The sequence below is a fragment of the Acomys russatus genome, chromosome 28 (assembly GCF_903995435.1).
Source record: "Acomys russatus chromosome 28, mAcoRus1.1, whole genome shotgun sequence".
In the NCBI taxonomy this organism is placed as follows: domain Eukaryota; kingdom Metazoa; phylum Chordata; class Mammalia; order Rodentia; family Muridae; genus Acomys; species Acomys russatus.
Genome location: NC_067164.1, coordinates 17,705,279 through 17,716,589, shown reverse-complemented (window position 1 = coordinate 17,716,589; position 11,311 = coordinate 17,705,279). Strand labels below are relative to the sequence as shown.

The window sequence follows — 11,311 nt, the reverse complement described above, 5'->3', positions numbered from 1 at the left end:
GCCAGTCCATGCTTAGAAACTAGAGACCTTAGGTCAGCTTGGGCTGCCTGAGGATTTCTGGATAGGCCACGGATTTAGCTTTCCGTCATCGTTGTCATCGTCGTCGTCATCATCATCATCTTTGTTTTTGTTTTTTTTGAGACAGGGTTTCTCTGTGTAGCCTTGGCTGTTCTGGACTGGCTTTGTAGACCAGGCTGGGCTCGAACTCACTGAGATCCGCCTGCCTCTGCCACCCAACTGCTGGGATTAAAGGGCGTGCACTGCTATACTGCAGTTCTTCTCTGGAAAACCTAGGCTGCCAGCTCTGAGCTGAGGACGGAGGGAAGGACTGTGCTTAGGCATTTGCTCTAAGTGGCAGGTGGTAGGGATCCTATATTTTAAATCCGGTTCTTGTTGGTAACTATTACTTGAGAAGAGTAAAGAGCAAACAAACGGGAACATCTGGCTCCTTACTGACATTTCTCCCAGTTAACAATTTCTCAGATACTAGACCCAGTGTCAGAGAAGGCAAAGGCTGAGTTCACCGTGACGCAAGCAGCAAAAGTAACTATGCAGTCATATTAGGGCAGACTCTGGAGCCTTCCTTCTGACTCTTCCAGCCTTGCTCTACTGTGTGGAGCCAGGGGAGGGGGAGTAGGCGGCACTGCCGCAGCCTTCCTTTTCACCATCGCCCATTCGCCAACGTTAATGCGCATGCTCACAGAGAGACTGAGGTTTAAGATGCCACAGATTAACAGATTACTCTCTTAGAGTACTCATTGTGCCTTAAACATTAGACGGGGGGGGGGTGGGGGGGGGGGGGGGGGGGGTGGGGTGGGGGTGGGGTGGGGGGGTGGTGGGGGAGGGGGGGCAAAAAAACCCCAAAAACATTTGAGCGTAATAAAAGAATCTCAGTAACTTCACTCCTTTAGCACAATAATTATCTTCCAAATGTGGGAAAAATCTCTTTTAGAGGGAAGATTTGCAGTCCTACATGAAAACACAATAGCTTAAATTCAAAAACCTTCAACTGACTGTATGAAAATACAATAGCTTAAATGAAAAACATCTTCAACTGATCATATCTTTCTGATGCTCACATGAAACAAAGTTACAGGGAACAACATGGACACATACTTTGTTAATACGACGAAACAGTTGCCACACACATCCCAATGAGCATGCACAGATCTCCCAATACGGTTCACTCACAGACTTGTGCTAAAGATGGGGTGTGACTCCAGCCGATGCTTTTTATTCTTATGTACAGTATTTATGATTCTTAATTTCACTGTTTAGTAAGAAATCAGGAGAGAAGCAAATTTTCCAACATTTGGCTCAATCATTAAGTAGCTAAGACTTTTTTTTTTTTTTTTTAACATTTGGGAAGAAGTCCCATTACAGCGTCTCTTCGGCATATGCACTTCTCTAAGTTACTACTGCCACTGGACAGTCTCACTTCTCTGTTCTCTGTTTCTATTTCCGCTGCAAAGTCTGCATATTTTAAATAGCTTTCCAATTTTTAAGAGCGTCAGCAATATTACCTTCTAAAACCCACAAACCAGCTTTGCAAGTCTTGAGCTGCTGCCAGCGCTAAGGTTTGGAAGAGCTGAATGAAACCCCCAGGCAGGAGGAAGTCAGAGAACAAGCGCTCTGCTCACCTGAAGTCACACTTAGGTGCTCTCATTCATTACAGCCATCTGGCTTGTGTCAGACTAGTCCTTGTGAGGGGGAATGATGCGCTGTACCGGAAAACTAATTCTCAGGGTCTCGCGTGCCTTATTATAAAATAATCGGCAGTATGACTAATAACTAAAGCACATTGGGGTGGATGCAAAATAAGCAAGTGGTGTAAACAAATTTTGCTTTATAGCAAAAATATTTAAATTTAAAACCACAGTTTACCATAAAGCATACACAAGCAAATGTAGTCAGTTAAAATTCTGACATTCTTTTTCATTGCTATAACTTCATGCGGCCAATTTGACAGGTTTCCTTACTTTTTTTTTGAGATCTCACCACCTTCCAGTAGTGACCCAGCACTCGTGTAGTTCTGTGAAAACGTAATTGTCTCAAGTCACACAAAAGCATAACCACACACACTACTGGGTGCCTCCAACAAGTTCTTGGCTTGTATAATGCTCCCAGTGATGTCGCTGAAGGTGGGATTTAGTGAAGGTGTGAGAATCTTTGGGGAGACATTATCAATGTCAACTGCAGATGGAACAAATAATAAATTACTTCCCAAACTACTGTCTCATCCTGTGTTTTCATGACAGCACTTGCAACAGAAAGTATCCAATCCATTGGCTGCCTCTTGGCTGATCAGAGATTCCTCCTTTAATTCCTCGATTGTTTTCCTCAATGATTTTTGAAGGTGTTTTTCTTGGTCCAAAACCTTCTGCACACTCTAGCTTGATGATCATGTGACCTACCTTATGCTTAAGTTTCTTAGGACTGTCCATACCACTGTAGCCAGGTTCCTAAAATACATCCACCGTAACAATAGAAATGAAAGCTTAGCATTGAGTTTCAGCTCTTTCTTAACTTATGACACTTAGAGGAGAGGTCACGAGAGGGTTAATGAGCACAGGAGGATGGTGGGAGAGGAAGCAGGTGATGGCCCTCAGCCTCTCCTTTCTGAGGCTCCGCATACTGAGGAGCATGGGACATTGCTGATGGGAAACACTTCTCATCTGGATGGTCCAGCCTGCTATGAGCACTGCACTGGCAAGACCTGTACAGCTTACATTTCTTAAGTATGGCACCAATAAACAGTTTATATCTATCAAATGAATTTGAGCTTTTTTTTTTCTTTGACACAGGGTCTCATGTATCTAAGGCTGGCCTCAAACTTGCCATATAGCTGAAGATTACTCAGAGGTTGGATTCTCCAATCTCCACGTAAGTAACCCATGCACCCCTACCACTTTTTTGTGTGTGTGGCACTGCTGGGGGTCAAATCTGGGGCTTCGAGAATCTTAGGAAAGGGTTCTATTAGCTACACACCCAGCTCCTGAGATACTAATTCTTTATTTCCTCTTGAGGAACCTTTTACTTTATAAGAGGTAACAGGAAAGGAGCATTAGAGCATGCTGAGTGCAGGGATCGAGAGAGGACTCCAGGCTTGCAGTTTAAAAATGATTAATTTAGTTCCAATTAAATATTTATTTTGACCATAATTAAGCATATTGACAATGTACTTTTTCATCTGAAAACAGGGAAAATAATACCGATATAGAAAGATACTATAATTTTAAAGACTTACTTAATATTAAAATTACTAAAGAAGACTTTTGCTTCTAGCCAGGATGATTAAAAGACTGGATTGATTCCATATGAACCAATGTGTGGTCCAAAGACATGAAACAGACTTGAGGAGAATGGATACTAGACAAGAGAGGCAGCTTCACATATGGATGCGAAATAGAGGTGAGTCCTGTGACTGCTCCAGCTTGTGGCCTTGGAAGGGGTTGTAGGCCATGGCAAGGATGAGGAACCCATGCAAAGCTTGGCATTTAGAGGTATGGAGATATGCAAAAGATCAGGGAAACCATGAAGGCCATTTTTTCCCCTCTACCTTTCGGTGTGTGTGCACGTGGAGGCCTGAGGTTCATGTCTAGAACCAACCTCTATTGCTGGCCTCCTTGTTCACTGAGGAAAGACCTTTCAGTCAACTCAGAGCATGCCAACATGGCTGACACTGCTAGCCAGCTTGCTCTGGGGGTCCTGTGTCTGCCTTGTGAAGATGGAATTATCACATTTATAACCACTGGGGCCATCTCCCTACCCCAAACAATACACTTCTAAATAATCCATGGGTTGAAGAGCAAACTTAAACAGAAACTAAACATATGAAAAACAAAGAACTCACAACTTATTGCAGAATGCAATACTTAGTGAGAAATTAATACCACTGAAAGCCTAGACTAGAAAGATACAAGTCTTAACAGTGATATCAGCTTTCACCTTAACTAGAAAAAGGCAAGAACATTTTACTGAAATAAGTAGAAAAATATAGTAGCAAAGGAGCAGAAATTAGGGAAGTAAAAGAAAATAAACACTGGGCGTGGTGGTGCATGCCTTTAATCCCAGCACTCGGGAGGCAGAGGCAGGCAGATCACTGTGAGTTCGAGAGCAGCCTGATTTACAAAAGTTAGTCCAGGACAGGCAAGGCTACGCAGAGAAACTCTGTCTCAGAAAAAAAAAAAAAAAAAGAAAAAAGAAAGAAAGAAAGAAAACAAAAGTTGAGTTCTAGGGGAGGGGAGTAAGGGGAAAATGGGAGGGAGGGAGGAATGGGAGGATACAAGGGCTGGGATAACCATTGAGATGTAATATGAATAAATTAATAAAATATATAAAAAAGTTGAGTTCTATGACAAGATTAAGAAACTTGTTAAACCTTTAGGCAGACTCCTATAAAAGAACAGAAACAAATGGTCAAGAGTGAGAGATGAGAACAATTGTGTCTACAGAGTCTACAAAAGGACCAATAAGGAGACATTATTAAACACCTCACGCTAATAAGTGGTGTAACTGTGATGAAATGGACAAGTTCCTTGGAAGACAGAAGCTATTATATTTTTCTTCAACAATCAATCAGTCAATCAATCAATCAATCAATCAATCCCCTGAAGTTCAGAGCTTCATGAGAGGAGTCTATCTAATATTTATAAAAGAAAATTTTAATTACACAAAAACCTTTTTCCAGAAACCTGGAAAAGTCGGCAATATTTCCTCACTTTTGAAAAGGTCAGTATTATTCTGATACTGAATTCAGAAACTGAAACATTAGAGAAGGAGGGGAGGGGGAGAGCTACAGGCTAAGCATCCCTCTTGAACACCCAAGGGATGGCTAAACAAAAAAATTTATAAGTTGTGTACAAAATACGTAAGAATGCATTGTGATGATACATTACAAAGTAAGGGACATTCCTGGAATAAAACATTAGCTAAGCACTTGAGAGATCAATTGACATATTAGCCTAAAAAAGAAAAACTGCCTTAGTAGATGGAATAAAGCCTGGCTACTGGCCTCATGATAGCCCTGGGAGCTCAAGGCAGTTCACTTGGAAGGAAGGCAACGGCAGACATTGACTGTAGACAGGAAGATTTAAAACTGTCCTTAATCATGGACGACATGATGATTTGCACAGAAAATCTGATGGCTTAAAAAAAAAAAAACCCTGCTGTAATTAATATTTGAGTTCAGCAAGTTTGTTAGATATAGGATCAAGATAAAGTAAATGAAATTTCCATCTTCTAGAAGCAAACAAAGCAATAGCATTTATAACAGTGAGCAAACACATGGAATACTAAGAAACAAATCTGGCAAAGCAAAACACTCATGTGCTGACTGCTATTAGACAATGGCAAGAAGTTAAAGACTGCACAAGCAGAAACATTCAAGGTCAGAGACTTCTTACTGTTCCCGAGACCTCATTTCTCTCCATGGATGTCTACAGACAACAGCAACCAGTGAAAGTTCAGCATGGTTTTTGGTAGAATTTTACAAAGTGATTTTAAATTCACATGACAATGCAAAAAAAAAAAAAAATCTGTAATAGCCAAAACAACTTTGAAAAAATAACAAAGTGAACAGACTAATAGTACCTGATTTTAAAAATTATTACAGATTGGTGGTGGTGGCGGCGGCGGCGGTGGTGGCACGTGCCTTTAATCCCAGCACTCAGGAGGCATAGGTATGTGGATCTCTGAGACCAGCCTGGTCTACAGAGTGAGTTCAAAACACAAAGCAACAACAATAAAACACTACAACAATGTTGAAGTAAATCATTTCATTCAATGCCTGGCACTTATATGAACAATTAATATGTGAATAAGTAAATAGAACCTTGAATTCTCTGTATTGTGTGTGACTGTTTTCAAGAAAACCTAAAGATCAGCTATTTTTTAAAAAAAGATTTATTATATATGGAATGTTCTGCTTGCATGTATACCTGTCTGCCAGAAGAGGGCACCAGATCACATTACAGATGGTTATGAGCCACCATGTGGTTGCTGGGAATTGAACTCAGGACCTCTGGAGGAGCAGCCTGTACTCTTACCCTCTGAGCCATCTCTCCAGCTGATATAGCTATTTTTAAACTACATTTTTCCATGTTAAAAATGTAATCTTAAAGAATTATTTTATTGGTAGAACAATCCTTACAAAAATATTCTTCAAACTAAGTATATAACCAAAAGATTACCCACTTTTATATTGCTTTTGCAAACATTTAAATTACAATGATCATGGGAAGGAAAATTATTTCGAAACATTATATATTAAAGAATCCTTCTGGGGGCTGGAGAGATGGCTCAGTGGTTAAGAGCACTGGCTGTTCTTCCAGTGACCCTGAGTTAAATTCCCAGCAACTGCATGGTGGCTCACAACCATGTGTAATAGGATCTGATGCCCTCTTCTGGTGTGCATGAAGACAGAGTACTTATATACACAAAATAAACAAATAAGCTGGGCGTGGTAGTGCACATCTTTAATCCCAGTACTTGGAGGCAGAGGCAGGTGAATCTCTGTGAGTTCAAGGCCAGCCTGGTCTACAAAGCGAGTCTATGACAGCCAAGGCTACACAGAGAAACCCTGTCTCGAAAACAACCAAACCAAACCAAACCAAATCTTAAAACCATCACCACCACCACCACCAACCCTCCTCCTCACAAGCCTACATTTTACTTTTTTACTATGATTCTGACACATTTGATCCTAGTGGAAAGGGCATATTTACCTTAAAAAAAGTAACTCAGCAGTTAGCTCAGTAAATAATTTTACTTATAAAAATGCCTGGGGTTGGAATTCTTCAATGCATGAGGCACCAACAAGCTGGTGACCGTGGCTAGTGACTTTGAAAGGGTTTTGAGAATGAAGTTTTTCTACAATTAACTTTTTCTTTTTTCTGCTGTTAGGAACAGTTAATAAAAATCATTGAGATATGGTATCCATTCTTACTGATTCCTTCATAGCTTTGTGTAGTGAAATACCATACTTCTTTTCTTGGAGACTGTTCTAGAAGCCAGTAAATTTCATTCTGTTTACTGTAAAAGAGCATCCTTCAAGCAACTATAAGGTTCAGCTATAAACATAAAATTTCCTTAAAAACAAAAACAAAAAATGCAAGGGGATATTCCCTACCAGGTGAGAAAACGGTGACAGAAGACCTGAGTAAGTAACTTACAAGCAATAATCATGGTCCACTGTTCTTGAAGAAAATGCATTCTCAGCTATAGTAAAGCCAAGAGAGACACAAAGACAAAGCAGCCAACTCACAACACTATATGGACAACGAACACAATTCTTTCTGTGTACTGTAGGCTTACTACTCAACCTTTCTTTTTCTTTTCTTTTCTTTCTTTCTTTTTTTTTTTTTTTGTAACCTCATCTCTCATTTTACTCTAACCATATTTTGGTTCTGTTTGCAGTTTGCTCTTAAGTGTTTTTTTGTTGTTGTTGGGTTTTTTGTTTTGTTTTGTTTTGTTTTGTTTTGAGACAGGGTTTCTCTGTATAGTCCTGGCTGTCCTAGAACTCACTCTGTTGACCTGGCTGGTCTCGAACTCACAGAGATCCACCTGCCTCTGCCTCCTAAGTGCTAGGATCAAAGGTGTGAGTCCAGCGGTCTTAAGAATTACTAATCTGAACTTCAGTTCAATCTCCTCTGTTTTTAAGACACCAGCCTGAGTTAAGACTTTTTTTTTTAATTTAAACACCAGTCCACTCACCTAAATTTTAGTAATATATCAATATTTATGGGTGTTTACTGGCAAAATTTTCCTGCTATGCATCATGAATGCTGAGGCTACAATTTATGAAGCTCACAGAATGCACTTCAGATGGAGAAAGCAACACACGTGTCCACAAGTACAAAGGAGACTTTAGAATTGCTGCAGGAAGTAAGTGTTCACAGTACACAGTAGCTCACGTACCAACCTGTAAGTGCCACAGGGACTCAAAGGTAGAAGAGATGAGTCCTCGCTTGAGTTTAGTATTTGGAGTGCTTCTGTCAAAATCTGCATTTTAGAGCTGGGGAGGTGGCTTAGAGGTTAAGAGCACTGGCTGTTCTTTCAAAGGGTTTGAGTTCAGTTCCCAGCACGTACATGGGGCTCACAGCCATCTATAATGAGATCTGATGCCCTCTTCTGGCCTGCTGGCTCACATGCAGGCAGAATACTGTATAAATAGTAAATAAATCTTTTTTTTTTTTTTTTTTTTTTTTTTAAATCCTGCCTTTTGAAGTGCCCCGGGCAGAGCATATCTCCTTCTTTAGGCTCCCAATTGCCTGCAGTATTCACATCTAGTCTTTTCATTGCTAATACCCATTTTCTTTTGATGTTTTCATCTGTGGGGAATCTAGAAAAAAAATTTTAAATATTGATATATATTCAGATTGAAATATTCCAGAAATCATAATCCCTGCTTATGTAACAAATTAATTTTTTAAATGACATTTTTATTTGCATATGTGTCTGTAGATACACACACATATTCCATAGCATGTATAGTATAGATCAGAGGGCAATTTGTGGGAATTTGTCTCTCTTTCCATCATGTGGGTCCTGGTTATTGACCTAAAGTCATTAGGTTTGTGACAACAGCCTTTACCTGCTAAGACACCCTGCTGGCCTCATAACTCAGATTTAATATCTAGACCTTTTTTTGCCATTCTTCAGAAATACATGGCCTTTATTTAAAATTTTATCACATTGAATGGATGTTTCAATGAACATTTAGTACCTTGTAGCAAGATCTGCAATTAAAGGGTTTTCTCTAACTACAGATGTTAAAAGAATACCTCTGACTTTTCCCTTTCTGAAGTGATTCCCAGAATTTATCCTTAATGGATGGGACCTTTTGTACTTTCACTTGTTTGTCATTACCTGAAAACTGCTTGGTATAGCAGGTCTATAACGCTGTAGAGCCTAGAATTCTGTAGGTAGAACTGTTGTAAGAGATTTAGGGTCAATAATCTTATTTCTCAAAGTTTCTCTCTTTTTTAAATTTATTCCCATTGCATCCTGATTCTAGTCTCCTGGTTCTTATCTTCCTGCTCCCACCCTCCCTCTTCTGCCCTATCCCCCTCCTCTAGCCCTTTTGATGGGGGGCCCTCCTAGCCCACTGTCTGGCCACAGCCTATCAGGTCTCTTCAGGATAGCCTGCATCCCCTTCCTCTGTGTGCCCATAACGCCATCTTGCCAAGAGGCAGTGGGCAGCAGAGGGCATGTCTGAGGTTCAGCAGGAGCCTCCCCTCCCCCACCCCCTTGTGGAGAATCAGCTGTCCAACGGCTACACCTGAACAGAGGTCTCGGTTGTCCGCATGCGTTGTCCTTGGCTGGTGAGATCCACAGGCCTCGATGGATGCGCTCCCTGTGGAGCTCTTGCTCTCTCCCAGACCTACCATCCCCCACTCTTCCCTACAACTGTCAGTGTTCTGTCAGGAGGAGTCCCGATCCCCTGCTGGGTGGAGTCGCTCAGAGGATATCTATGTTGGGTTAATATCCACTTATGAGTACATACCATGACTCAGGATGATTGTCTCTAGTGCCGTCCATTTGCCTGTAAATTTCCAGATTTCCTTGTTTTTTTTTGTTTTTTTGTTTTTTGTTTTTTAAAGATTTATTTATTACATTTACAGTGTTCTGCATGCATGTACACCTACACACCAGAAGAAGGAACCAGATCTCATGATAGATGGAATTGAACTCAGGACCTCTGGAAGAGCAGACAGTGCTCTTAACCGCTGAGCCATCTCTCCAGCCCCGATTTCCTTGTTTTTAATAGCTGAGAAGTATTCCAGTTTCTTTATTCATTTTTCAGTTCAGGGACATCTAGGTTGTTTCCAGATTCTGGCTATTACATTTCTCAAAATTTCAGAGCTACTTCAAATACTGTGTGTGTAAGTGATATGATAAGGTGGACATACACACTTTTTATTTCCATACCTAGTAAAGTAACTAGATCATTCCTAGAAAAGACAAGTGCTTCACACAAAAGTTGCCAAATCCTTAGCATGTTTATTAGATCATATTAGACGCCACCCCACGGGTGTCACAGGGATGGCCAAAACACTAAATTAGGATCCCCAAGCTGTATCTGCCATGCAGCTAAATAATCCTTGGTCTGAACTTGTAATTTATAGCGAACATCTTTTGCCTCATCTATTTCTAAACAGAAGGACGATCTGAATAAAGATCCCTCATGTAGACTGAAAACTACACGTTAAAAAAAAAAAAAGTGAACTTAATTCAGTTAAAAATGCAAACATCAGCAGAAGTGAGCCTGGCAGTTGGTGGTGTTATTGTGTCTTTGATTCCTTGGCTCTTAAAATGTCACATTATAAAGGCATAAAGGAACTACTGTCAGTTTAATTTTAACAAGGCAGTTGAAAAAGGCCCTAGGAACTAAAGCTTGAAACTGCAGACCTAGGTAGAACAGTTCCTTTTTAGTAAAAGTTAAAAGAACTTGGCTTGAGTACAGCAAAGTCTTAACACATGAAAGATCAGTCCCTTTAACTTGGAATTTGGCAAGCAGCGGGAAGCACATCCAATGGCTGAGCGACATTTCACCATGGCTTTTGCAACTCATAGCAAAACTGTAAGAGAATTAAAATGGGTAGTAACTTTAGGGCTAAGCCAAAGGCATCCTCCCCGCACCTCAATATATGAGGGTCTTTGTTTTTGGCTTTTTGAGACAGTATTTCTCTGTGTAGCCCTGGCTGTCCTCGACTCACTTTGTAGACCAGGCTGGCCTCGAACTCACAGCGATCCGCCTGCCTCTGCCTCCCAAATGCTGGGATTAAAGGCGAGCGCCACCACGCTGGGTTTCTCTCAGGTTCCTACGGACCATTTTCCCTGCTACAGGTCAGTCCACACTACCTCCTGAGGGCATACTGTTTGCTATTTAACTTTCAGCCGCAGCGTCCCCTCCCCAGGGTCACCACACACAATTATCCTTCAAGCGTCCCTCCAGACTGTGATCTCATCCACTACAGCGACCGTTCCCCGTACCCATCTGTGAGTTCCACTGGGGCATGCCATGGCACGCCCACTCCTTCTCACGACTTAGTTGGTGACCAGCACAGTTTTTGAAGGAGGCACGGGGAAATGGGAACCGAACCTTGGCAGCCGCCGGCACGAGGAGCCGCCCCGCGGCCGCCGAGCTCCACCCCCTTTTAGAGGCCGAGGGCGGGGCCAGGCCTAGGACGGGGCCTCTCCTCACGGGCGCCAGCCCCGCAGCAGGCCGGACTCAGAGTCGCGGGTCGCTTCCGTCTCCTTCGCCCCGGGATCTGGGCTGGCAGCGATGCGGGGAGGGGCGGATAGAGGA

At 41.6% G+C, this 11,311-nt stretch overlaps 1 protein-coding gene across 1 annotated transcript; it reads right to left on the bottom strand.

Annotated features, from left to right (window-relative positions):
* Nucleotides 1-2,236: 2,236 nt before the first annotated feature.
* Thap6 (THAP domain containing 6) lies at nucleotides 2,237-11,056 on the bottom strand. Its single transcript, XM_051170173.1, is given in 7 exon segments — nucleotides 2,237-2,387; nucleotides 2,389-2,462; nucleotides 6,770-6,850; nucleotides 6,852-6,896; nucleotides 7,922-8,005; nucleotides 8,218-8,341; nucleotides 10,478-11,056. Coding segments are annotated over 7 exon segments (639 nt in total). The 5' UTR covers nucleotides 10,558-11,056.
* Nucleotides 11,057-11,311: the final 255 nt, after the last annotated feature.